This window comes from Eublepharis macularius, chromosome 17 (assembly GCF_028583425.1).
Source record: "Eublepharis macularius isolate TG4126 chromosome 17, MPM_Emac_v1.0, whole genome shotgun sequence".
NCBI lineage: Eukaryota > Metazoa > Chordata > Lepidosauria > Squamata > Eublepharidae > Eublepharis > Eublepharis macularius.
In genome coordinates, this window is record NC_072806.1 from 30,364,534 (window position 1) to 30,391,902 (window position 27,369).

At 48.2% G+C, this 27,369-nt stretch overlaps 1 protein-coding gene across 2 annotated transcripts in view; it reads right to left on the bottom strand.

The window, feature by feature from the left end:
• Window positions 1–27,369, bottom strand: part of LOC129344406 (uncharacterized) — a 34,615-nt gene that overhangs the window by 5,689 nt on the left and 1,557 nt on the right. For both annotated transcript variants that reach the window (XM_055001016.1, XM_055001017.1), the window contains exons 3-14: window positions 26,274–26,416; window positions 23,746–23,863; window positions 23,489–23,617; window positions 22,641–22,873; window positions 13,070–13,169; window positions 11,954–12,028; window positions 11,238–11,377; window positions 7,776–7,929; window positions 7,000–7,078; window positions 4,501–4,590; window positions 3,703–3,793; window positions 3,453–3,545 (exon numbers count right to left, since the gene is read on the bottom strand). In XM_055001016.1, the coding sequence (XP_054856991.1) occupies window positions 3,453–3,545; window positions 3,703–3,793; window positions 4,501–4,590; window positions 7,000–7,078; window positions 7,776–7,929; window positions 11,238–11,377; window positions 11,954–12,028; window positions 13,070–13,169; window positions 22,641–22,873; window positions 23,489–23,617; window positions 23,746–23,863; window positions 26,274–26,416 (1,445 nt within the window). The remainder of the gene's footprint in view (window positions 1–3,452; window positions 3,546–3,702; window positions 3,794–4,500; window positions 4,591–6,999; window positions 7,079–7,775; window positions 7,930–11,237; window positions 11,378–11,953; window positions 12,029–13,069; window positions 13,170–22,640; window positions 22,874–23,488; window positions 23,618–23,745; window positions 23,864–26,273; window positions 26,417–27,369) is intronic.

Consider the following 27,369-nt stretch of genomic DNA (forward strand, 5'->3'; position numbering starts at 1 on the left):
TTGGAAGGAAGACAGCGCTGGTGTCTTGCAGAGAATTTGTAGTATTTTGCTTTATTTTTACAAATGTACAGATAGGGCACACGTGGAGGCACAGAAGCATTCCTACAGGACAGTAGGGCCTGCTACTTCACATCCGATTCCCAGAGGCAGATCTTGCAGTCCCAAAGGCGCTTCAGCTTACTTCCCACCAACGCAACAATGGCTTCTCCTACCACAAGCCGCTAATTAGACAGAGTAAAAACTCACGGGAGAAATCAATCCACAATTTACACATATACCAAATGAACATTATTCAAAGTGCTCGTGTGCTTCAAATTATATCAATTCATACCCAACTCATACACAGTTTCAAGAATATTTTGCATGCCAGAGAGAATGAACTGCCGCCTTTGTCCGGGTTACCAGATCTGTTTGTGCCTTATTAATGTTTACAGCGGATGGTGAGGCCCCTGAGGAAGTGATTCTACGAAATCTGAGCTTGTGAGCCGGCCCCAGATAGGGCGTGGAGTTTTGTTTCATCTTTCCTCTCTTCCACCACTTCACAGAGAAAGAAGATACAGCACTATTTTCGCTTTATATGAAAGAGACTAAACTCTCGGACCTTGATGTTCATCTCGGATTTGTTCCTTTCTATTATGTTTATGAATGTACAGCCCCTATGTTTGGGCATTTGAAATATTCTTGAAACTGTATGAGTTGGGTATGAATTGATATGATAATTTGAAGCACATGAGCACTTTGAATAATATTCATTTGGTATATGTGTAAATTGTGGATTGACTTCTGCCATGAGTTTTTACTCTGGTCGAATCCACATTACTCATTCTAAGTCGCATGTTCCCCGCATTCCCCACACAATCCCAAGTGCCGGTCACATTACCACATTAAACAGACGCATTTCATTCGCATTTCTCCCAAATATGTGGTCACAGGTTTTCAACGGGAGTTTCACAGTAGCCATGAACGGGCCAATGCACAATTTATGCGTTTTTTTAAAAAAACCACCCCCCTTCCTGTCTCTCCGGCCGTTCTGAGAGTTCCTATTGGCTGATTTAACTTGCAAGTGCTCCGTAGTCTGCAAAAGACTGGTTTTGACTTTATAGCATTGGATTTATTGATTATGCTGTTTCTGAATCAAATCTGGTAGTTTGAAAAATCATTTTGGGGTGAATCCATCCTCAGAACGGACTCGCGAAACTTCCTTTTTAACTGTTTTTTATTTTTTTTATTTTATATTACTTTAATATCGAAATTACAAAATATTGAAATAATGACACTCCAAGGAAGTGAAACTTCAGTAAAATTCAGACACTGAACTGTCCTGAATAGGAAATGCCCAGGAAAGCTTCCCACATGCTTCCAAATTTCCAAAAAAGAAACAGGAGAGAGCCATCAGTGCTGTCAGTGGGGGAAAGAGAGGCATCATTATCTTCAATGATGTTTCTTTATAAGGCAAAATCGAAATAACGGAAAAGTGCGCTAAAAAAAATTTAAAAAATGGGCGGGGAAAAAGGTCCCGCCACAAAAAGCGGTTTTCGAGCGGCCGTGTGACCGGAGGGACGCGCGAGAAAGATGGATTGGAAGCAGGAATGTGAACGAAGAGGAAAAAATCGCGGATTGGAGGCAAATGGAAGATATCTGATAAACATGCGGGTAATGGGTGAATGTGGATTCGACCTCTGTCTAATTAGCTACTTCCCACCAACGGCTGCCTCTTCTCTCGGCCACTTCCCAAATCTGCCTCGGAGCCTGTCAGCTACTCTCCGGAGTCTTTCACTTGCTAGCATCTACTGTCCTTGTTTTCATTACACTCAACAGAAATCTGCCTGTCATTGAGCTGGGGAGGGGGTGGACGTTATCTTTAAACTCTGATGAACTTTTTGCAATCTGCTAGACTTTATAAAGTCCTTGGATTGGTCCAAGGCTACCACAAGGACTTTCATTCGGAGGTGGGTAGTGAGTTCTCCAGGGAGAAGTAAATTCCTAGGCATGCGTCCTGCCAAATTTCAATCAGGACAATGGAATGCAGGGAGAGGGTACATATACCTTCCCCTTGGACCATTTTCCTGACTTAAAACAGCCCTGGAGGCACTATTTGCTTGTTGGGGCTCCTGAGCCCGCCTGGCGGGGAGGGCGGACTAAAAATCTAATCAAATAAATAAATAAGGTACATGTAGGTTTCCCCAGTGGAGCAAGGCGTGCCCCCCACAGGCCATTTTAGCGTGAGAGGACAGTGCTGGGAGAACAGGACAAAGACACAAGCAATCTCTTCTCTTTGGCCTTCTCACACCAGGGAATTCTGTTTCCAGGAGAGATCTTGCAACATATCTGATCACAAGCCCTGGTGGTGGGTGTGGTCATGACCCAAGGATTTTGTAGTGTAGTGTTAGGGGATACAGCTGCTGCTGAGATGAGACCTTTATCATGTGTGACAGACTGTAATAGATGTTGGAAATGTGGAAAACACACAGGAACATTTTATCACATGTGGTAGACTTGTCAAGATATACATAAATTTTGGGTAATAGCGCATACAATGATCCAAACAATTCTACAGATGCCAATACCTTTTAAACCTGAGTTGTTTTTATTGAATTGCATGCCAGATGAATTTAGTAAGGATCAGAAATATTTTATAACACATGCAGTAACGGCAGCTAGAATTCTATTCGCATATTATTGGAAACGTCAAATGATGCCTACTCAAGAAGAACTAGTGGCGAAGATTATAGAGAGTGGAGAAATGGACAAATTGACCTCAATATTGAAAGGGCAAATGGAAGAGGACTTTACTGGGCCCTGGACTTCATTCTATGAGTGAGTTAAAAAGAAGCACAAAGACTTGAGTATATTAAGGATATAAAGGCTAAAAAATAATTTGTTTTAACCATCACAGTCTACCTATTTGTAGTATCAAATTATATGTAATGTTGCAAGCAGAGTATTTAGCGTGTTTGTTGATTTCCCCTTCCCATGCCCCTCCCTGTCCTGACCTTGTTAAAATTCAATTTTGTGTGTGTGTGTGTGTGTGTGTGTGTGAGACAGACTGTGCCTCAGTGATGACAAGCCATATATGTAGGACAACCATCCACACATCCCCAGCAGCCTTCCAAGCTCATTACAACATCTACATTAGAGAGCTAAACTGGTTTACCTATCTTTCCCTCTCCCCACGGAACCTCTATGAGGGGTATTAGAGCTTTCTGCTAGAGAATTTTCAGCAACCTTGCTTTTCAAGGTTTTTTTAGGGGCGAACGATTTCTAACAGTTAAAATGGTCTAAAATTGATCTGTTTTTGTATTACAGATCACATAAGGGTCAGCCATGAAAATAAATGCAAGCAGCACATGTGTCTAGAGAATGACCTTATTTGGAAACACCTTTGGTACCTTTCAGTAAATTTGTTCATTCAAACTCCTGTTTTTTGGGGGGGGAGTATGGGGTGTGATTACCATCTTCCACTCTTCAAGTCGGTTGACTTCATCTTGCAACCTGCTGATCTGCTTCTGTGCTGTGGTTTGTATTTCATAACGAAACTGCCTCTCCTGGAAGATAAAATTTGAGAGTAAAAAAGTTTGGCAGGAAAGATTCTCAAGTTTCGTTCTCATCGTTTGATACATAGGCATAAAGTGAACACTGGGCTGAAGTTATGTACAGCTTTCTGCAGCCTGTTCCACTTTATTCCAGGTTGAAAGAGGATACCTGTGACAGTTGCTCTTCCAGGTGGGATTTCTGCATTTCAAATTTCCTTGTGGCTGCTTCTAAATTCTGCAGTAATCGTGTGTCCTGTTGCCTGCAATTCCATTAAAACTGTTTGCAGAAGGCTGCTCTGGATAACATGTAGCTAATGCCATCACAGATGGGGCCCCTATGTGGTTAGGCTCCTCCCACTAGGGATGCCAGTCCCATGTTGGGGGACGGGATCCCCTGCTCCCACTCACCCCTGCCCCCACCCCCCCTTACCTGGCTGGTGGGGGAACACGCCTCCTGGGGCATGCTCCCAGGTGGCACAGTGTGTTCCTGTACACCACAGTAAGCTGATTCCGAGCTGAATTGGGCTGTTACGGAGTGCAGGAGCACTCCAGGGCCCATCGCATCACCCCAGCAGTGCTCCTGTGCTCCGCAGTGGCCCAATTTTGCCCAAATCCAGCCCAATTTGGGCTGAAATGGGCCACTGAGAAGTGCAGGAGCACTCCAAGGCCCGACCATCACGCAGTCCCGGCAGCACTCCCAAGGGTGGCACATGGCCTGTGTGGTGATGTCACTTCCTAGAAGTGACATCATTGCACAGGCCAGGAGCGTGGGTGAGGGCAGCAGTGAGGTAAGTGCCAGGTCTCCCACCTCCCACCCAGAGGGTAAGGGGACTTGGCAACCATAGCTCCCAGTCTGTGTAATACTTAGCCTAATGCATAAGTTCTGAGCAGAGCAGAGCCTTCACAAGCCAAAAAGCAGGGTGGGGTGGGGCTGGAAATGTTACAGCCGGGTTGTTTGGGGCCATACCTCTTTAGTTCTTCTTTTCTGAAGGTTTGAAGCTTCTCTTCCTCTCTCATTCTTTCCCCATGTTGTCTCTGTTGCAACACACGCTCCTCCCTGAAAACCAAGACACATTTCAGTTGCTTCTCTGAATGTGGTTCCCCCCCCCCACTGTCTTGGTCTCTTCCCATCCTTGTACAAGGGCCAATCTGGTGTAGTGGAGTGGTATCATGGTTGTAGGGTAGGGTTGCCAGCCTCCAGGTAGTGGCTGGAGATCTCCCGGAATTACAACTGGTCTCCAGGCCACAGAGATCAGTTCACCTGGAGAAAATGGCTACTTTGGGGGGTGGACTCTATGGAATTATGCCATGCCAAAGTCCTTTCCCTCCCCAAACTCCTTTCTCCAGGTTTGTCCAGGTTTCACCTCCCAGATCTCGAGGAATTTCCCAACTTGGAGCTGGTAACCCTATTGTAGGGGATGCATCAGCCCGCTTGTAGGCCTCAAGAAAGCCTTTCCCACATGCACAGGCCTGCCTGGCTGTTAATTCACCTGCAAGCTAGGGTTCTCAGGTGCCCACCAGTGGCGGGCAAACTCTCAGGAGTTTGCCATCTTGCTTGCCCGTGTTCTTGCACTTTGTTTGGGGCTGATCTGGACCCCAAACAGGTCCCACATGGAGTGCAGGAGCACTCCCATGGCCAGCGCGATGACGTCTTCCAGTGGTGACATCATCGCACAAGCACGGGAGCGTTTTGCAAACGTGCATAAAGAGGACCTTGCTGCCAGCATGAGGTGTAACTGCCAGGTCCCTCCCCCTCTCCCGGTGGGAGGGTATGGGGACCTGGCAACGCTACTGTAGGCCTTCTTTTCCAGGTACCTTCCAAGTGTTAGAATGGGACTTGGTGATATGGAGGGAAAACAGTCAATACCAAAGAAGACAGTTCTTTCCTTGAAGCTGAGCAGTACTGAGGTTGCTTTTGGATGGAGCGGATCCCTTGGCCCACAGTAGATAGGGCTCCCAACCTCCAGGTGGTGGCTGGACATTTCCTGGAATTAAAACTGATCTCCAGGCTACAGAGATCAGTTTTCCTGGAGAAAAGGGCTGATTTGGAGGGTGAACTCTGTGGCATTATACCCTGCTGAAGTCCCTTTCCAAACTGCACTCTTTCCAAGTTCCACCCTCCAGCTCTCCAGGAATTTCTCAAGCTAGAGCTGACAGCTCTATTTGGGGTGAATCTGGCTTACTGGGATGTCTCATGCTATTCAACTGCATAGTTTTACACTTGGTAATCCACCTTGAGTCTCACTGTTTTGATTTAAAGACCAGAAGAGAGGGCTGGTGTAAACAGAACAAGAAAAGGCAGAAATGCAATTGGTGTGGTGGAAAAAATATTTTATGTTGTCAAGTCCAATAAAATATTTTTTCCCGCTGAACAAGAGAAGCAATTGGTGCATTTCAAAGCCCCCAGAGCAGTTCTGCAGCTTAGCCTTGCCTTAGAGGCAAGAGTACATTCCTTCCTAGGAAGCAAAACAGTAAAGAGTGCAGTAGCCCCGTTAAGACTAACCAACTTTATTGTAGCATAAGCATTCGAGAACCACAGCTCTCTGACAAAGAGAGCTGTGGTTCTCAAAAGCTGACGATGCATCTAACGAAGATGCAGTTGACGAAGAGAGCTGTGGTTCTCGAAAGCTGGCGATGCATCTGATGAAGAGAGCTGTGGTTCTCAAAAGCTTATGCCACAATAAAGTTGGTTAGTCTTAAAGGTGCTACTGGTGCTACTATTTTGTGACTACAGATTAACACGGCAAAGTCCTCTGGATCTTCCTGGGAAGGTCATGTTCATTTAAGTCATGGGATGCTATCTAAGATTTCTCTTCCACTCCGTGGAGACTGAATATTCATGTTCTATGTGGCAGAACTGAACTGTCTTGTTAAACAAACACTGAGGGGGCCTGGGTGGGAGAGTGTATAATCTTGTGATAAAGTGTCAGTTATGCATGCATGTAAAAGATACAAGATACAAACAATTTTCCCCAGGCCAGTTTGGCTAGGGATCCTGATGGTGTTTTGCAATCTTCTGGACATGGAGTAAGGGTCATTGGGTGTGTGTGTGTGTGGGGGGGATATTTGTGAATTCCCTGCATTGTGGAGGGGGTTGGACTAGATGATCCTAGAGGTCCCTTCCAACCCTAGGATTCTATGATTCTAAATACAAGCCCAGTTGTAATTAGAACGGGGGCGGGGGCAGTGTCTCTACCGGCCTGGCTGTGTTTTCTTCGAGCCAAGGAGAGGCAACTTGTAGCTGCAGAGCCAAAAAGGACTGTAGAAAGTCCCTGACGTTCACAATGAACACAGCTGAGCTAGTTGGGATATTACTTTCAGACTAAATCAGAAACTGTGAAGGATCTGCTTTTTGTGATTTGCATCTTGGATCTTTGAGTTTCCTTTTACAAATGCCACAGGAGCCAAGCCAAGCTTTTCTCCTTTCACCCAAACTGTTTATAACAAGAAAGGCCCTCACAGGTACCTCATTCTCCTCCTGTCTTCTGGCCTTGTCCGTGGAGGTGCTGATGTTTGGGAGCCTCTATAGTTCCATGGAGGAAAAGCTCAAGTGGGAAAAATAAGTTTTAAAAGATGAGCGAGAACAAGCGTTTCCCACCCCATCCAAAATTTCAAAATGTGTTTGGAGATACAGTTGGACAGCCACACCTGTCTTTGAATCTTTCCAGATATCATCATGTTTCTTGCCAGGAGTCCGGAGAAACAGGGATAATGGCGGGATTTTGAGTCCTGGCTATGTCCACACTTTCTTCAGCCCTTAATGGGTGGGTCTAAGAGTGCGTGAAGAACAGCTGGGTATTTGGAGAGCCAGTTTGGTGTAGTGGTTAAGAGTGCCGGGACTCTAATGTAGACAACTGGGTTTGATTCCCCACTCCTCCACTTGAAGCCAGCTGGGTCAGTCACAGCTTCCAGGAGCTCTCCCAGCCCCACCCACCTCACAGGATGTTTGTTGTGAGATAATAATAACATACTTTGTTAACCACTCTGAGTGGGTGTTAAATTGCCCAGAAGGGCAGTATATAAATCAAATGTTGTTGTTGTTGTTATTATAAGAAGCCACGGTGGAGTTCAAACTTCTCATAAAACTGTTGTTCCACAGCTAGTCCAATGATTTTAATACATCTGAGAGTTAATAAAAAGATTACTTGATTTGTTCTTCAACAGCAGTTCTTCTAAAGTGCTAGTTTGGGGATACCAAGAACGAGGAAGGAGATAACCTGAGAGGGTAAACAATCAACTCACCTTGGGTGGGATCATGGATCGGGAAGGCTTCGTGGCTGTCTCTTTGCAAATGTTGGTAGAGTTCTTCAAAAAAGTGTTTTCCGATCATGTCTTGGAAACCTTGCATGGACAAGGTCAGTCCCTGAGCTTTTAGCGTCAGTTCCAATTCAGCCGTCTGCAGAAAAAAGACAAGCAAGCAAATGATTTGAGTCTTAGAGAAAGTGAGTTCCCTGTCATGAAATCCAGGGCCTGAACCAGAAAGCTCGTAATCGGAGGTTGCTGCCTAGCCCACTGAGCTATGCTTGTTCAGGATTTGGAGTTCTCTTCAGAGTGGGAACCAAGATGCACATCAGCCCCTGTGATTAGCAGGCAATATACAGTCTCTGGATTGGCCAGGCTTCGGATCAAGGTGGGAGCCTCTCTCTCTTCCCTTGCCTGGTCCAACACAGCAGCACCGTCTGCCAGTTGCACTGGCCCCAGAACCAAAGGGGTCACTAGCTGGATAATATATGCTCCAAGTCTGGTTACAGGTATGGCCTCCAGTAGCCTCAGGTTGGCCTGTGCCCCCCCCCAAGCCTTCTCAAGGTAAACTGGGACTCCAGGAAACTTATAGATCAAAAGAAAACCATCAAACTGTGCTTGTCAGATAGATAGTTATTTCTTGTGCTGCTTTCAAGTGTTGTCAGAACAGTCTAGGTTTCCTCCTGAGCCTTTTCAGTGGTGGCCCCTATTATGTGTTGTGATTTCTGCTCATAGTGATTTCAGCTCATAACAACATCTTTATTGAAGACCAAAAGCAGACAGACAGCACAGAGTCAACAGGAGTAAATATATACACATAAACCCCACACCCCTTTCAAACAGTAACCAATAAGAACAAACACAACTAGAATCCTTATTTGCATCAATTATATATAATGTAGGGTTGCCAGGCCCTCTCAACCTCCCGGTGGGGTGTGGGTGTGTGGGCGTGCGGCCGTGTGATGATGTCACTTCCAGGAAGTGATGTCATCACATGGCTCGGATTGGGGCCACTGCGGAGTGCGGGAGCGCTCCTGCCCTCCACAGCGGCCTAAACCGTACCCATTTTTGGCCCAAATTTGGCTCATTTTGGGCCTGTTTTGGCACGGATCGGGCTCATTTCGGGCCGTTGCAGAGCGCAGGAGTACACTCCGCAGCGCCTCAAAACGGGCCCGATTTGAGCTGAAATTGGTCCGTTTTGGGCCACTGTGGAGGGCAGGAGCGCTCCCACGCTCTGCAGCGGCCCCAATCCAGGCCGGGCCTGATCCTGGCTGCTGCTGTGCACAGGAGCACGCAGCACCACAGGAGAGCATGCATGGAAAGTGCACCCGCCGCTGGCCAGGTAAGTGGGGGCAGGGGCGGGGCATGTCCTGCCCCCGCTGGGGCGTCTGGCATCCCTAATACAATGTAACTGATTTGCAGCCCTTTGGTTGGTCTTTATTTCTGTGGACTGACTAGCTGCTGTCAACAATAAGGCATGAGGAGCCTAACTTAGCCTGAAGCTCAACCCAGTACATAACAGCCTCCACCTTGTGAACTGGCTTGCCAACAGAAGCCAGAAGCTTGACTCTGTTTATGACCTTTAGGAAATCCATTCTTTTTGAGAGGACCCTGTTAATTTGATGGTTGGAGTTTTCTGTGGGATGCTTATCGGCCGTTTGGTTTTATTGTCAATCATTTGGATCTTTTGCTATCTATTTCACTGCTAATTTTTTTGTTATTGTTTTTCAGTTTGTCCAGCAGGATAAATTTGGATGTCATGGCAAACTGGTATTTGTTTAAAGACTGTTACAATTCAGAGACTCATCAATTGTGCAACACATGCAAGGGAAAGAGAACAAGGGAGCAGGGAACGGAGCACGTGAGCATGGCAGGAAGCCTGTAAGAAACAGAGGTTTGTCATGAACACGGATAATGTCCACCTGAAATAGAAAGTTGGTAGCCAGAACTGAAATAATTTGGACGCACCCATCACCCAGCTCCTGTGGATTTATGCCACAGAAGGACTTGCACCCGTAGCATTGTTTCTTGTTCTTACTAATTCCGCCAGCTAGAGAAGTTTAGTTTATTATATTTATATCCCACCCTCCCCGCATGCAGGCTCAGGGTGGCTCACAACAGTATCTAGATACAAATTTACAACATACTCTTAAAACCGTAACACATCACAATCAACACATGAGGCATCAATGCTCACATAAGAGGCTGTCCTAGAACTATAAAGTGCAAATAGTATTGGTGGAACAGTTGCTCTCAGCACAGCATGGTGGGAGCATGGTGGTCAGGGAGGGACATCGTCAGGCCTCAGTCATAGGCCCGGTGGAACATCTCTGTTTTGCAGGCCCTGTGGAAGTGTAGCAGGTCCCAAAGAGTTCTACCAGGTTGGTGCCATGGCCAAAAAAGCCCTGGCTCTAGTTGAGGCCAGATAGATGTCCTTAGAGCCGGGGACCACCAGCAGCTGTTTGTCAGCTAAGCACAAGGCTGTCCAGGGGACGTATAGGTAACGGCGGTCCCATAGGTATGTCAGTCCCTGTCTGTTAAGGGCTTTGAAGACCAAAACCTTGAACATGATTTGGAATACAACAGGGAGCAGTATAGCTGGCATAGCACTGGTTGAATCGGTGCCCTAAATGCTGTCCTGGTAAAGACATGTGCCACTGCATTCTGGACCAGTTGTAGTTTCCAGGTTAGGCACAACGGCACCCCTGCATAGAACGAGTTATCTTTTGTCATTTTTTGTTGGTTAACTGCAGAAAGAACATTGCATCACCATCTACTTTGATTAAACCTCTTTAAGTCAGTCTTTTGAAGCTTGTTCTCTAGGCAAGCAGCTTTGCTCTGTTAAGCCTTATATAGAGAGCCTTGCTATGTGTATCTTCACTCTTCATTCCACATTGCCAGTGGAGAAAACAATTGTGCTATAATCAGGCTTTTCCTTAATTCAGGTCTGACATACATTTTACATGTAGTTTTTTTGTAGTATGTGATAATTTGCTTAGAATTCTACAGTGCAAAGTTGTTTATAAGATTCCTGTTAAATTTTGAATTGCAAGAATTAGATTAAGGGATGGACAGACACACAGACATTTTATTTTCTTGTTCCTGTATGACAGTGCATTCACATGTGGAAGAAGCAACCAGTGCTAACATTTCCACGTCCTAGCTGTTGCTGTCTATTTCTACGCTTTCAAGATAGAGGAATTGCATATTTTTATATTATAATTAGATTTTTTGGTAATATTGCTATTTCTGATTGTTACATGTACCTCGCACCTGCAAATATACTTTGGTAATTTTTCTCCCTTTTAACTTATTATCTTGAGCCATATATTCAAGACACGGTTGGTTATTATTCCGCCTTTTATACCTATTAGATCTTGGTTTTGGCTTTGTTTGTGTAGTTTGTAAAAAAAAAAAAAGGGACTATTTTCATTAGACTTTGAGAGGATGGCGCTTACATACAGACTGACATTTGAGAAGCTGGTCTCGGAGCAGGATGATGAAAACTGTAGCAAATGCTGGGAGACAATTATAAGAGGGCTGCTCAAGGCCCAAGATGATCTGGTCCCAGATGTACAGCACGGTGTCCATGCTCAGATACCCTATAAAAAAGACAGTGTGTGTGTTATGTGCTGTCAAGTTGCCTCCGACCTATGGCGACCCTATGAATGAAAATCCTCCAAAACATCCTATCATTAACAGACTTGCTCAAATCCTGCAAACTGGAAGGAATGGCTTCTTTTATTGAGTCAAGCCATCTCATTTTAGGTCTTCCTCCTTTCCTACGGTCTTCCACTTTTCCTAGCATTATTGTATTTTCTGGTGAGTCTTCTCATGATGTGACCAAACTGCAATAGCCTCAGTTTTGTCATTTTAGCTTCTAGAGAGAATTCAGGCTTGATTTGATCTAGAACCCACTCATTTGCCTTTTTGGCCATCCATGGTATCCACAAAACTCTCTTCCAGCACATTTCAAATGAATAAATTTTCTTCCTCTCAGCTTTCTTCACTGTCCAACTTTTACATCCGTTACATAGTAATGGGAATACCATAGTATAGGGACAAAGCATGCGCCAGTGAATATCAGTTGAACACCAGAGGTTTACTATGGTGGCAGGGAATAGCAGAATCAAAGAGCATGAAGGACGAAAAAAGGGCCCGTCTTGTTTGACTCTTACCCACAAATAGAGTGCCAAGGGCGGGTTGGAGCACATGTCTCACTCCCCTTAGTAGGGCTTCTTTGTGGTCTTCCTCTGAAAAATAATGGGCAGAGTGACCCGTTGCCTGCTGCTAATCCACAGACCCAGCCCATTCACCTGTGCCTGCAGATCTCAGCTCCTCCCCACCTAGACAGCCATAACTAGATTGCGTGTAAGAGAAGTGTTCAGGGGAAGACTGGCTGCTTAACTTACAAGGAAATTCCCTGCTGGGCCCCTGCCCTAGAGTGTTGCTAGTCCGGTTGCCCTCTTGTGTGTGTGCAGCGTGCGTGCTCCCAGCACTGCATGATGACGTCACTTCCGTGACATCATCATGCAGGGCGGGCAAGCCACCAGCTGAGCGGAGGCAGTGCAGGCAGCTGGGAGGCCGCCCGCGCCACTCGCCTGCCCTGCTGAGGCCAGCTTGCCGTGCGCTCCCTGTCCTGCTGGGCAGGCGAATGGCACGGGCAGCCTCCCAGCCCTCCGTGCCACTCACCTGCCGAGTAGGACAGGGAGCACGCGGCAAGCGGGCCGCCCCCTCAGCGGGGCAGGCGAGTGGTGCGGGCGGCCTCCCAGCCCTCCGTGTCATTCGCCTGCCCGGCTGAGAGGGCGGCCAGCTTGCCACGTGCTCCCTGTCCTGCGGGGCAGGCGAATGGTGCAGGTGGCCGCTCAGCTGGCACGCTCCTGGTGGCTGGCAGCTCCACCCAGCGCCCCCTTTTTGGAAGCGCCAGGGGCAGACTACCCCCCCTGCCCCCCCTCGATCTGGCCCTGGCTAGCGGCCTGGAGCAAACATAACCAAGCTCTATCCTTGGCAGTGTCTTGGCTTGGCTCTGCCCTCCATGTACCTGGTGTCAGTTTACCAATTGTTTTTTCCCACATTACTGTTGGTTTTCAGGAGGAAGCAACAGGTGAGCTAATAACCGATGTTTGAACTGCTGAGTAACCTCCCTTGCAGCACAAACTTGTAGCACAATAGGGGTTGCTTAATTCAGCCTGCTCTAGGTCCACTTCCAAGTCTCCTTTTGATAGTTTTTGTTTTCCTGGGGTGGAGTTTATTAGTTTTCTTCCCACTAATAAATCAATGCAAAGCACAACTACCTGGTTGTATGTACATGCTCTGCAGGAACCTTGCCAGATCTCTGTCCATTTCTTCTAGCAATGAGGCTACTTCCTCCAGAATGCTAGCACTGTTGGGATCCTGAACAGAAACAACCACAACTGAACAGTAAATCATGTTGGGAGAAAAGGGTTAAAAATAGCTTAAAATCAGAGGTGCAATGGATCTTGAATCAACAGAGAGTCAGAGCGTCAGTTTGCTTTTAAAATTACTTACTTCTAAAGGAAAAGGTACACAGGATTGCTACAAAATAACGAAGCCTAAGGCTACATCTGGCTGACCATGAGTACAGACAAAGAGGTAAGTAGGAATGGAAATTCTTCCCCTGTCTTCTTGACCCTCAAAGAAAATCACCTGACCTACTGACCAATAACAGTTTACAAACACCCTTCAGTTTCCGGGCGTCCAGGCTATTGGCTCTGTGCCAGGTCCTCTTCCAGGTCAATCTAAACAACAGCATGGTAGGTAAACACATTAACCCCATAATGACTGTATGTCAGACCTTGCAACACACACATATTCCAACAAATCAGAGTTGATGAATGCACTAACTGATCACTATAATAGAGTATTGCCCATTGTTCTCCAGCTGGCTTACAAAACTCCATTAATACAACTGCAACACTTTATGAAAACAGTCAAAACACAAATATGATCTCAAGATACCTAAATATCCTTAGTTCAAGCGGGAGCCCAACAGCTGTTTGTTACATTTATAATGGCTGATCCTTGGGTGGGTTCTGAGCAGCATAAATGGGTTTATCATATTTGATCCCCACAATATACCTGTTCAAAGTCTGCTAAACTACAGCCTACGCTGGGAGCCAGGAAGAAAGAAAGGAGGCCAGGATGCTATCTGAAATTCTAAAGGCAGGGCTTTTTTTCAGCAGGAACGCGGTGGAATGGAGTTCCGGAACCTCTTGGAAATGGTCACATGGCTGGTGGCCCCGCCCCCTGATCTCCAGACAGAGGGGAGTTGAGATTGTCCTCCACACCGCTGGAGCAGCACAGAGGGCAATCTCAACTCCCCTCTGTCTGGAGATCAGGGGGCGGGGCCATCAGTCATGTGACCATTTTCTCCGAGGACAACCCACTGAGTTCCACCACCTCTTTTCCCAGGAAAAAAAGCCCTGTCTAAAGGTATATAAAGACAAACTAAATTGGCTTTAGAGTAGTTACTTAGAGACCCCTGGAATTTCTGTACAGGGCTGTGGGGATGCACTAGGACCTCTGAGAGATTTCTTCACATCCTTTGGGTGAATCCCTACAGTGAAACTGTTGTAAAACTAATTCACAGAGTGTAGATTTGTCCATCTGTTTTAATTCATTTTGTTTGATGACCACATGACCTGTCTTTTGAATGTGTAAGCAAAGTATAAAGGGGCAACTAACAGCATTACCAATGCGTCTGTGCATTAAAGAAAACTACAATAAATTCCAGCCCAAGGACATTCAGCATGTGTGTGCAATTTATCCAGAAATGTTATTTTTGTAAGTTAATTTCCCCCCTGTCAAGAGGGGAAAGGGGAAGCCACAGGAAATCAATGTGAGAATGCCCATGCAAAAATAATTTGCAATGTAATCTAGAACATTTTCAAACATTTGATAAATGGCAAACATGGTTGAGCATTCAGTGTTGCTGCTTCAAGCAGGCCTGTACGTTGTTTGTGAGCTTGCGCCAACTGTGACTACTATGGCCGCCAACTGCATAGCACAAAACTACTCAGAATCCTGCTCATTTTAAACGGCAAACAAACGATGTATGCAATTTTTATTCTGCATCTAACTTGAGACAAAACAGGCATTGCCAGCAATTTCTGTTCTGTTCAATTATCTTGAGTACAAAAATGGATTTGTCACCATTACAGCTGCAAGATCAGGATGCCTACATAGAGAATCTTTAGTTCATCTTCGTTCTTCTGTGCCTCCACACATGGGACTGCGCAGGCGCAGGCCAGCCGCCGGAGAATTTTCTAGAGCTTCCATGGCTCCGAAGGGGCCGTTTGTCGCGCGCCTCAGCGACCGTTTTCCCGCCCAAACGGTCACGTGATCCTCCAGCGACCAACGGCCCCTTCCCTCAGTTCTCTTCTTGCCGCCGCTTGGAGAGAACGTGAGCTTCGTTGCTCTGTGCTTTTCTGCTTCGTGCTTTATTCTGACTGATTGCTTGGCTTTTGACTTCGGACTTCGTGACCTCGACTATTCTTCGGATCTCGTTTGGACCTTGTTGTGGACTCGGTAATTTGACTCGGACTGTTTGTTGACCTTCCTTTTGCGTGCCCCTGAAGATGGCCTCAAAGGCTCTCTTCAAGCATTGCCTCCAATGCCACACTAAAATGGCCAAGACCGATGGCCATGAACTGTGCCTGTTCTGTTTGGGGGAGACCCATAATGTAACGGCCTGTAAGATTTGCCAGGGCTTCACCAGCAAGGCCCGACAGGAGCGCAAGGCCCGTCTTAACTCCTCCCTGTGGCAGAAGGTCATGTCCGGAGGCGCCCCGTTGCCCTCCTCCAAGGCCGGCCCTAGCCCCTCTGCCGAACGGCATTCCGGAGCTGGCTCAGTGGCCTCCGCGAGGTCGGGGTCGAAATCGCGTCCCCCGAGTGCCTCGGCGTCGAGAGCGGCCTCTCCAGCGCAGGGACCGGTGCGGCCGCCCCGTAGCGCATCTTCCACCAGGTCGGATCCGAGACCGACATCGGAACCGAGGATCCGTCCACCGAGTCCCCGATCGGAACCGACGACCGGGTCGATTCCGGTAAAATCTAAGAGATCGAGGCCGAGGTCCCCTTCGAAGGCGAGGAGCGCGTCGGTTCCGAGGTCTTCTTCGGAACCGGCGAAGAAGAAGAAGAAGACCAAACATCACCGGTCGCCGCATCCCGCTCCCCAGGAAGAGGTCATCGTGCTTCCTCACACGCCTTCCCCTCATCTGGATTCCCCGGAGCCAGAGGACATCTCCGTGCCGGTGCCGGATCCGATGGCCTTCGAGACGGTGCCCGCAGAATTCTCTTCGGGACCGGAGCCGAGCCCGCGCCGTCGGATCCGAGCATCGCCTGCTCTTCGGTCGCCGAGGCTGGAACCGAGCCCGTCTCCTCGTCGGAGCCGTCCGTCGCCTGCCCGTCCGTCTCCACCAGCTGCCGGTCGTGAGCGACGTCGGTCTGGGGACAGTGTCCGATCGGTCCGGTCCACTGCGTCCCGACATCGACAGGCCTCCTACCTCCCCTCGCCATACCATTGCCAGTGGGAAGGGGCACCTGCAGGTTTCTCCGTGTCGGAACCGAGGCCTTCGACATCGAGGTCGACGTGGGCTCCCCCTCCGCACCAGGTTCCGGAATCCCAGCTCGGTTCCGATGAGGAGGATGTGGAGAGCTTTGGCGGCTACCAGTCGGAGTCCTGGTCCGAACCATCGCCGGCTGAAGAGCTTGTACCATCTGCGGACTCGCCATTCGAGGACCTCCGCATCTACGCCGACCAGATGGCGAGGATGGCCAAGGCTCTCGAGATGGACATCTCCTCGGCGGTTCCCCAGACCAAGGACAAGCTCCTCAAGCGCATTTATGGAGACAACCCGGCATATGTTGGCTTCCCCATGCTCGAGGGTCTTGAGGAAATCGTGGAGAAGGTGTGGCAGGTGCCCTGCGATCAACCTCCAACATCCAAGAGGATTGAGCAGCTCTACAAGATCAAGCAGGGTACCTGGCCGGCACTGGTGAAACACCCTCCACCTTCCTCCTTGGTCACAGAGGAGTTCAACCCCAGGCGATCGGGTCACTCCTCGGTACCTGCTGATAAGGAGGGCAAGAAACTGGATGCCATGGGCAGGCGCCAATACATCGTCTCTTCCCTAGGTCTGAGGATTGCCAACTATCAGACCATCATGGCAGGGTACCAGCTGTACCTCTGGGAGAAGTTGGCATCCTATACGCGAGACCTCCCTCCTGAGCAGAAGGCTGTGGTGTCCCTTCTGCAGACAGAGGCTGTGAGGCTGTCTAAGCAGCAGATGAACGCTGGAAGCCACGCTGCTGACACTGCTGCTAGAGGAATGGCTTCGGCGGTGGTCCTCAGGCGCCACTCCTGGTTGCGGTCTACGGCCCTGCCCCAAGAGGTGCGTTCCAGAGTGGAGAGCATGCCATTTGAGGGGGACTCGCTCTTTTCCAAAGCGACCGACGAGACCCTGAAGAAAAAGAAAGAGGACCGGCAGACGGCGCGGTCTTTGGGCCTGGCTCCAGCGGATAAGCCCTCCTCCAGGTCACGGTACGCTCCCCGATCTGGTCCTTACCATTACCAGGGCAGATACCATCAACAGCGGCCAGGCTACCAGCAGTATCCTGCCTACCAACAGCGGCCTTACCCTCCCGCACAACAGCAGAGGAGGCGTCGGCCCTTCAAGCCTCGTCCGGCACAACAACCGGCCCAGCAGAAGGATCAGCAGGGCACCGGGAGGCAGTACTGACGGGTCACGCCAGCCGTATCCCCGAACTTTTCGGACAGACTTAGTCCACTCCTCTCTGAGTGGGAGTCAATAACATCTGACTCATGGGTCTTAACTATTGTTGAACTGGGATACGGGCTGGAGTTCGTTGAGCTGCCTAGATGCAGTTCACCCCTGACAGCTGTCAATAACACTATGGCCGAGCTGGATGCGGAGATCGTGTCGCTCTTGGCCAAAGGTGCTGTGGAAGAATTGCCCTATGAGGACTCTGTAAAGGGATTCTTCTCTAGGTTCTTCCTGGTCCCTAAGAAGGATGGGGGCTTACGTCCCATCTTGGATCTGAGGGGCCTTAATGCCTTCCTCAAGGTGACCAAATTCAAAATGGTAACGTTGGCGGCTGTGATCGCCTTGCTGAAACAGGGGGATTGGTTTGCGGTTCTTGACTTAAAAGACGCATACTTTCACGTGGGCATACGGAAGGAGCACAGGAAGTACCTGAGCTTTGTTTACCGGCAAAGGGTTTTCCGGTATAAGGTGCTCCCCTTTGGCCTGTCCACTGCCCCACGAGTGTTCACTAAATGTGTAGCCCCTGTGGTTTCCTTCCTACGGGAAGAAGGCTGTACCATCTTTCCGTACCTCGATGACTGGCTCATCGTGGCTGAATCAGAGTCTAGGCTGGTGCAGGACATTGGCTTGGTACTTAGCACTTGCCAACGCCTGGGGCTCCTGGTGAACTTGGAGAAATCCAAACTGGTGCCCAACTGCAAGGTGTCCTACATTGGTGCACTGTTAGACTCTGTGGAGGGTAGGGCCCTGCTCCCCTTGGAGAGGGCTCGGTCCCTAAAGGGTCTAGTGGCCGTGTTTAAAAGGAACCGGTTCCAGTCTGTGCGCACTATCCAGTGCTTACTAGGGCATATGGCAGCGGCCACCTCTGTGGTGCCTTTCGCTAGGCTGCGTATGCGCCCTCTACAGAACTGGTTTGTGCGGAGGTATGATGCTCTACTGCACCCTCCGTCCCTCAAATTCTCTATCCCGAGGGTCATCCTCTCCTCCTTGGACTGGTGGCTGTCTGACGACAACTTGTTTAGAGGGACCCCTTTCGGGTATCAACACCATGACATCACGGTTACCACTGATGCCTCTCTGTTGGGATGGGGGGCTTACTGTGGTGATGTGTCGGTGCAAGATGTCTGGTCTGACAGGGAAAAGACCCTCCATATCAATGTGCTTGAACTAAGGGCCATTCGTTTCGCACTTGTGTCTCTTACAGCACTGCTGAGAAATCGTCGGGTCTTGGTGCAGACGGACAACACGACTGCCATGTACTACGTGAATCAGCAGGGGGGCACAGTGTCCATGGCCCTGTGCCGGGAAGCCACACTCACTTGGCAGTGGGCTATCAAGAACGGCGTGTCGCTCCGTGCTATACACGTGGCTGGGTCGGACAATGCCCGGGCAGATGCCCTCAGCAGGGTCCCTTTACTGGAACACGAGTGGGAACTGAACGTAGAGTGCGTTGGGCCGATCTTCCAGATGTGGGGTCATCCAGTGATAGATGTGTTCGCCACTGCGGCGACCACCAAGGCCCACACGTTCTGTTCCAGGGCAGGGAGCGACCCCCTCTCTATTGGGGATGCCTTCCAGTTTACGTGGACGCAGGGCTTGCACTACATGTTTCCTCCGTTCCCCTTGATTCCCAGGGTCCTGTGCAAGATAGAGGAGGACGGGACGGACTGCATCCTAGTGGCCCCCTTCTGGCCACGGCAGGTTTGGTTCCCGAAGCTCCTGCGGATGTCCCAACGGACGTATGTGAGTCTGCCCCCTCGGCAAGACCTTCTCCTGAACGGGAGCCTAGTCCACCACGATCCCAGGAAGCTGCATCTAACGGCTTGGCGGATCGTTCCTCCCTGATAGGCTTTACTGACGAGGTGCAGAGGGTCCTCCTGAATGCTCGTCGGCCATCCACTAGGCGCGCTTATGCGGCCAAGTGGCGCAGGTTTGAGCTCTGGGCACTTGCCAGAGGGGTGGTGCCTGACAACAGTCCCTTGGGGGTTGTGTTCGAGTATTTGTGCCACTTGCGTGGCCTGGGCTTGAAGGCTTCCTCCCTCAAGGTCCACCTGGCAGCGATATCAGCTGCTCACACCCGAGTTGAGGGTGCTACAGTGTTTTCTCACCCACAATCCCGCCAATTCCTTAAGGGCATGTACAATCTTTACCTACCTGTGTCAGCGCCAGTGCCTCAGTGGTCGCTGTCCTTGGTGCTCTCACGTCTCATGTTGCCTCCATTTGAACCGATGGCTACATGCCCCTTGGATATGCTATCCTACAAGGTAGCATTCTTGGTGGCCGTCACATCGGCCAGAAGGGTCAGTGAACTGTCTGCACTGCGGTCTGACCCTCCCTTTCTTGTGTTTCATCCCAACAAGGTGGTCCTGCGTCCCTGCCTTGAGTTCCTGCCCAAGGTGGTGTCCGCCTTCCACCTCTCGCAGGATATCTCACTGCCTGCTTTCTTTCCTCAACCCTCCTCTAAGGGGGAAAAGGCCCTCCATACCCTAGACTTGAAGAGGGCCCTAGCCTATTACCTGGATAGGACGAAGGGATTCCGCTCCAGTCCTCACCTGTTTGTATGTTTTGGGGCCAAGGACAGGGGTAACAGGGCTTCCTCGCAGACCCTGTCTAGGTGGATTGTGTCGGCCATTAGCAAGGCCTATTCCCTGGCAGGGGTGGCTTGCCCGCTTCATGTCAGAGCCCACTCCACGCGGTCCCAAGCATCCTCTTCGGCACTCCTCAGGGGGGTGCCCCTGGTTAACATTTGTAAAGCAGCCACATGGTCCTCTGCAGACACCTTTGTCAGGCATTACGCCGTTGATGTCAATGCGGAGCAGGATGTATCTGTGGCCAAGGCTGTCTTACACTCCCTTTTTTCCTGAGGGAGTTTTGGAATGGCTTTCTTGGCGTACCTGTTGGGTACCCTTGAGTGAAAGTGTGTATATATGTACCTGGGGGTGTGTATATATGTAAATATTGAATATTTATGTGTCCTTACACAGTATTTTTACATAGATGTATATATGCATATCTATTTATTGTTGATCTTGTTTGCTTAATAAAATTGTGTTGGACTTCACCCCCGCCTTCCTTATTGTGTGAAGCTTGGTACACTCCCATGTGTGGAGGCACAGAAGAACGAAGATGAAAACAGGGTTAACATACCTGTAACTTATGTTCATCGAGTTCTTCTGTGCTGACACACAACCCTCCCTCCTACCCCGCTGTGAACTCCAATGCACAATAATGTGATGGCTGTAACGGAAATTGGTGTTTTTAAGGTGTTACGGCTGAAGTGTGTTGGTCAAGCGGCGGCAAGGGAGAACTGAGGGAAGGGGCCGTTGGTCGCTGGAGGATCACGTGACCGTTTGGGCGGGAAAACGGTCGCTGAGGCGCGCGACAAACGGCCCCTTCGGAGCCATGGAAGCTCTAGAAAATTCTCCGGCGGCTGGCCTGCGCCTGCGCAGTCCCATGTGTGTCAGCACAGAAGAACTCGATGAACATAAGTTACAGGTATGTTAACCCTGTTTTAGAATTGCTGGGGTTGAATCTGGGACTTTCTACATATAAAGCTATGCTCCGTCCCTTTAACAGCATAATTGGTTATGAAGTTCTGAGAGGTTGGCGGGGGGGAGGCATGCTGGATAAGAACGAGACTGCAATACAAACTACTGTGCACGTAGGGTTGCCAGCCTCCAGGTAGTGGGTGGAGATCTCCCGGAATTACAACTGGTCTCCAGGCCACAGAGATCAGTTCACCTGGAGAAAATGGCTACTTTGGCGGGTGGGCTCTATAGAATTATGCCATAATTCCTTTCCCTCCCCAAACACCACTTTCTCCAGGTTTTTCACGGTTTCACCCCCCAGATCTCCAGGAATTTCCCAACTTGGAGCTGGCAACCCTATGTGCACATAGCACTTCCCAAGTAAAGACTGAATGGAATAAATGTTGTATTAATTATTACAATTATCAAAATATATCCATCAATATCAAAATTGCATTCTAAGCATTACAAACAATATCCATAGTATGGTAAATAATGTCAGTTTCCATAAGACAACGTGCGGTTGACGCTGGCTGGGCATCCCCGCCGGCCGACTTGAAGAGAACGTGCCCTCCTACTGGAAGCATTTACCACCCAGCCTTGTTAAATACTTTTGGAGATGGTTGGGTGATGGTTTTTGGAGAAGTCTGCTGCTGTATGTTTTTAAAATATTTATATGGTTTTAAAGGTATTTGTATTTTTAATTATTATAGCGGTTGTAATCCGACCTGAGCCTGCTGATGTGGGGAGGGCAGAATATACAAAGTTTATTGAACTTGATCATACTATGGGCATTGTTTGTAATGCTTGGAATGAGATGCTTGGAATGTAGTTTCCATATTGATGGATGTATTTAGATCATTGTAATAATTAATACACTACTCATTTATATTTTGTATACAACATTTATTCCATTTAGTCTTTACATGGGAAGTGCTATATTCACAGTGGTTTGTATTGTTGTCTTGCCTTATGCCCTGTGATTCCTTTGGATAAGAACAAGAAACAGAAGATAGAATCCATTTGATTTATTACATAAGCACTGCCCAGTACGTAAGCAGAGTCTTCTTTTTTTGGTAAACACCTGCATGGCCTTTCTCTTGTTACAGACCCCTTCCGGCTCATGCAGAAGTCAGTGTGGTGGAGGAGATGCCCTCAAGTCATAGCTGACTTATGGCCACCCCCTGGTGGGGTTTTCATGGCAAGAGTCTAACAGAGGTGGTTTGCCATTGCCTGCCTCTGCAACCCTGGGCTTAGTTGGAGGTCTCCCATCCAATTACTAACCAAGGCTGACCCTGCTTATCTTCTGATGAGATCAGGCTCACCTGGGCTATCCAGGTCAGGGCACAGAAGTCAGTATTATGGAATCAAAGACACTCCTAGCCCCTGACCACTACCTGGAGAAGCACCCCTGGAAATATGGAAACTAGTATACTAAATGGATATGCCATAGCAGTTGCACAGCTACAGTGCCTTGTTTGGGTTATCCTTGGAAAGAGAAGCAACTGCCTTAAAAGGGGAGAGCTTTCCCTTACCTGGGAGGTGCAGCACTTTGGAAGCCATGGTTGGAGCTTCATGAAAGTCAGAAATTCTTCAACCAGAAGGGCTGAAACAGAGACCGTAGACTCCAAGACACTGGGGGAAGCCGTGTCCAAGATGGTTTGCAACAGAGGTACTGGTAGGAAATAATCTTCCTCACGCAAAGGGGTGGATGTGCCGTGGAGTTTGTGGTAATATGAGAGTACATTCCTCAGGTGTCTGGCTGCAACTGACAGGAGAAAGAATTGCTTATTATCCAGAGCCCCCTTGTATGATAAGAGGTTTTGTTTCTCATGGCTTGGACACATTTTTTTGTGTTTCTATCATCTTTTGACAAAGTATAGATTCTACCCCACCCACCCAGTTTAACAACCACCACCACCACCACCACAACCCACAACCCACAACCACATTCAGTTTATATACCGCCCTTTAGGACAACTTAATGCCCACTCAGAGCGGATTACAAAGTATGTCATAATTATCCCCACAACAAAATACCCTGTGAGGTGGGTGGGGCTGAGAGAGCTCTGAGAGAGCTGTGACTAGCCCAAGGTCACCCAGCTGGCTTCAAGGGGAGAAGTGGGGAATCAAACCTGGCTCTCCAGATTAGAGTCCCGCGCTCTTAACCACTACACCAAACTGGCTCTCTGTTATAAATGATCATGTGATGACTGTGCATGCGCACGCGCATGCGCACGCGCACGCGCACGCGCACGCGCACACACTACAGCCAACAGCCAACAAGGCCTGTTTCATGACACCTTTTACACTCATGGAAAAACTATTACGTGACTCCAAACTTCATTAGGATTCCCATGTGATCCTGGCTATCTTTGCTAACCTTTGCTATCTTTCAGGGCCTTGAAAGTTGGCTCAGAATCCAGAAGGGCCTGGCACCTCAAAGAGATCTCTCGGTCCTTCCAGGATGTGGCTCGATGTGCTGCCATTTGGGAAAGATACTCTAACTTTGCTGCAAAGATAGGCAGAACAAAGCAATTTAGAAACGCTTAAAAAAAACCCCAACCCAGCCTCATTGAAGGTACACAGTTAGGTAGATGGTGATGTTGAACCCAGAAACTCATAAAGTGACTGTGATACCCTTCCCGTCAGACAGGTACAGCCTCCACATCAGACCACGCAATCGGGCAGGTAAAGTCTGGTTAAAAAGTGAGTGGAGCCTCCCCCTCAGATCCGGCCGCTTCTCTAGCAAGGTCATCTGAAAAGAAATGGGTAGAAAATTAACAGTGGCTGAATGGATGGACACATTTGTCTACAAGGACACCTCTGACTGGATCCATTCAGGAGACGGCACACTTTCAAGCTGCACAGAATTTTTCAAGCTGCAGAATTGCATTCTCTAGCAAAGAGCTCAGTGAAACTCAGAAGTATACCACTTCCTGTAGCAACCTAATACACAGGAGGGGCCAACATTCTGAGCACAGTATGAGCTTTGAAGGGTCCAACTTCCATGCCCGGCACCTCCAATTTAAAGGCTCACCGGTAGCAAGGCTGGAAAGGGCCTCCTTGTGAAACTTTTGGAGGTCAGCGGCCAATCAGGGAAGAGCTGGGTTAGAAGCTTGACTTAGGGCCAAGCTAGAAGTGATGAATTACACTTGAATGGCAAGTGAACAGACTCACACGTATTCCTTCCTGTTCATTTGCGCTCCACTTGCACTCCACTTCATCACGAACTACACTTGAATGGCAAGTGAACAGACTCACACGTATTCCTTCCTGTTCATTTGCGCTCCACTTGCACTCCACTTCATCACGAACTACACTTGAATGGCAAGTGAACAGACTCACACGTATTCCTCCTTGTTCATTTGCGCTCCACTTGCACTCCACTTCATCACGAACTACACTTGAATGGCAAGTGAACAGACTCACGTGTATTCCTCCCTGTTCATTTGCGCTCCACTTGCGCAAGTGGAGCACAAGTGAACAGGGAGGAATACACGTGAGTCTGTTCACTTGCCATTCAAGTGTAATTTGTCACTTCTAGCTTAGGCTACTTTCTTAGAAGGCTTAGATTTTTGTGTTACAAAAGCCAGCATCACAAGTTGGAAAAAAACCACAAGTAATTATATCAATCTCTTATCCTAACAAGTCTCTGTCAAATTGTGTGTGTTTGTCTATTTATAGCGTTGTCAGACTAGGATCTGGGAGACCCAGGTTCAAATTCCCACTCTGCCATGGAAGCTCTCTGGGTGACCTAAGGCCAGTCACACACACTCAGCCTCACCTACCTCTCAGGGTTGTTGTCAATATAAAATGGAGGAGAGGGAAACTACGTTAAACCACTTTGGTCCCTTTTGAGGAGAAAAGGATGGTACGAAATGAATAAATAAATTTCAGGCTCCCGTTTGTTAGCTAGTGCACTTTTCATCCTCTCTTGCAATTGCTCTTGGTCCAAAACAATTTAAAACTTTATTTTAAACTTTGATGTTAATTTTGTAGGTTTCACTCAGCATTTTCATTCCATTTAAGTCATACATTTTACTTAAATGCCTTGCATGTGAGAAGGACGTTAGATTCTATCTAAGACAAAGAGTTACCTGCTTGCTCTTGCATCAAAGTTAGTCTAATTAAAATACCATTTCACCCCTTTATATAAGATATATCTTCAGCCCCTTTGGGACCAACATCATACTTGGTAGGCATATGCCTAACTTTTTAAAGTAGCGGGACCACATGCAATGGAGGGTAGAGGGTCCTTGTACTCTCAGAGGTTTGGTTTGAAAAGAGAATTTAATCTGGCAGACTTCACCAAGCAGGGTAATTTTTAAAAGCCATGCCTGTTGAAATTTCCTCTTCTGCTCAGCCAAAAGGCTCTGATGTAGGGTTGCCAGCGCCAAGTTGGGAAATTCCTGGAGATCTGGGGGGGGGGGGGGTGAAACCTGGAGAAAGTGGGGTTTGGGGAGGGAAAGGACCTCGGCATGGCATAATTCCATAGAGTCCACCCCCCAAAGTAGCCATTTTCTCCAGGTGAATTGATCTCCGTGGCCTGGAGACCAGTTTTAATTCCGGGAGATCTCCAGCCACTACCTGGAGGCTGGCAACCCTACTCTGATGTTTTCTCCTCCCTTGTAGGCTCCTTATTTTTAAGGGGGCCTGATTGTAGGGCTGAGGTTAGAGGCAGATTTTTTTTGTTAAACTTGGAGGAGAGATGCTTTCTGCTCACTGCGTGCGTTCCCCTACTTCAGCCACTGACAAGCCAGTGGAAAGAGATGGGAACTTGCTTGTTCTCAATTCTTTTTGTTGTAAGCCTATTCATTTTGCTGCAATTATTCCCCACTTGTTAGTTTCTCTGACACATTTACGAGTTGTATGCCATTTATATGTTGTATGCTAAAATAACAATGAAAGTGTGAAAATTTAACAGAAAAAATTGTTTTAAGGAAATAGAAAATAAAGGTGGGGGCGAGTTGCACAAAAAGAAACAAAGCAGAAGCAGGATTTTCAAAGTGACCTTGCAGGGGGTGAAAAATTCAACCCTCTCCCTGTTTTTCATAGCATTTACACACCTTGTACTTTTATGTGTCTGGCCCTAGATGAGAAGTATAGACACCAGACTGCCTGGCCTGCTGCCCTTCAGAATACAAGCCAAGCCCAAGGTTACATACCATGCCATCCTCAATGTGTGTCAGGAACAACGGCATCCTATTTGTCACCGGACCTCCACATCGCATCTCCTGAGCCATCTGGTGGTAAATCTCCTTCTCCAAGCAAGTGCTAACCTGTGACGTCAGAGCCTTATAGGCATCACCTGAGGAATCCAGAAAATTAGCTGGCAGCTATCAATTGCAAGGATCGCTCCCACCTTGGGAGAATTCCACCTAAAGTTCCATCTGCCTTAGTCGTGGTTGTATTAATGATTCCAGATTAGAGTTGCCAGCCTTTAGAAGAGGTGTGGAGAGCTCCAAGAATTACAACTGATCTCCAGGCTACAGCGATCAGTTCCCCCAGAGAAAATGGAAGCTTTGATGCGTGGAGGGCAATCTCAACTCCCCTCTGTCTGGAGATCAGGGGGCGGGGCCACCAGCCATGTGACCATTTTCAAGAGGTGCCGGAACTCTGTTCCACCCTGTTCCTGCTGACAAAAAAGCCGATTGTATGGCATTACATCCTGATGAAGTCCCCTCCCCTATCCAAACTCTGCCCTCCTCAGGCTCCATCTGCAAATCTCCAGGAATTTCCCATCCAGGAGTTGGCATTCCTGTTCCATATCATGGGAATCTGTTTCCCCACTGCCTTATCCCTATTTCCACAGCCATGGATACATTTCTTAAGTCTAAGATACGTATCTTTTCCTTGGCCCCAATGTTTTTCCTCTAATTTGGGCCTAAGAGTTAGCCGCTACCACCAAAAGGGCTGTGGCTGCTGCCTCATGTTGCCCAGAATTTCCCTCATGGCACTGAAAGATTATGGTTTTGGCATGAACCAAAAAGAGACTCATGGCACCAGAAAATACTAACGAATTTATTGTGACGTGAGCTGCCCATTTTCATAAATGACAGTTTTATATCCAAATAAATGTGTTATTTATAAGGTACCACAAGTCTTTGTTCTTCTTGCTTGAGGCTCAGTTTTTCACAAGGGTATCATCAGGGCTCATTTTGAGGGGGAATGCGCAGGAACGCAGTTCTGGCAGTTCCCCAGAGGTCACATGTCAAGTGGCTCCGCCCACCTGATTCTCAGCCATTTTGGGACCATTTCAGC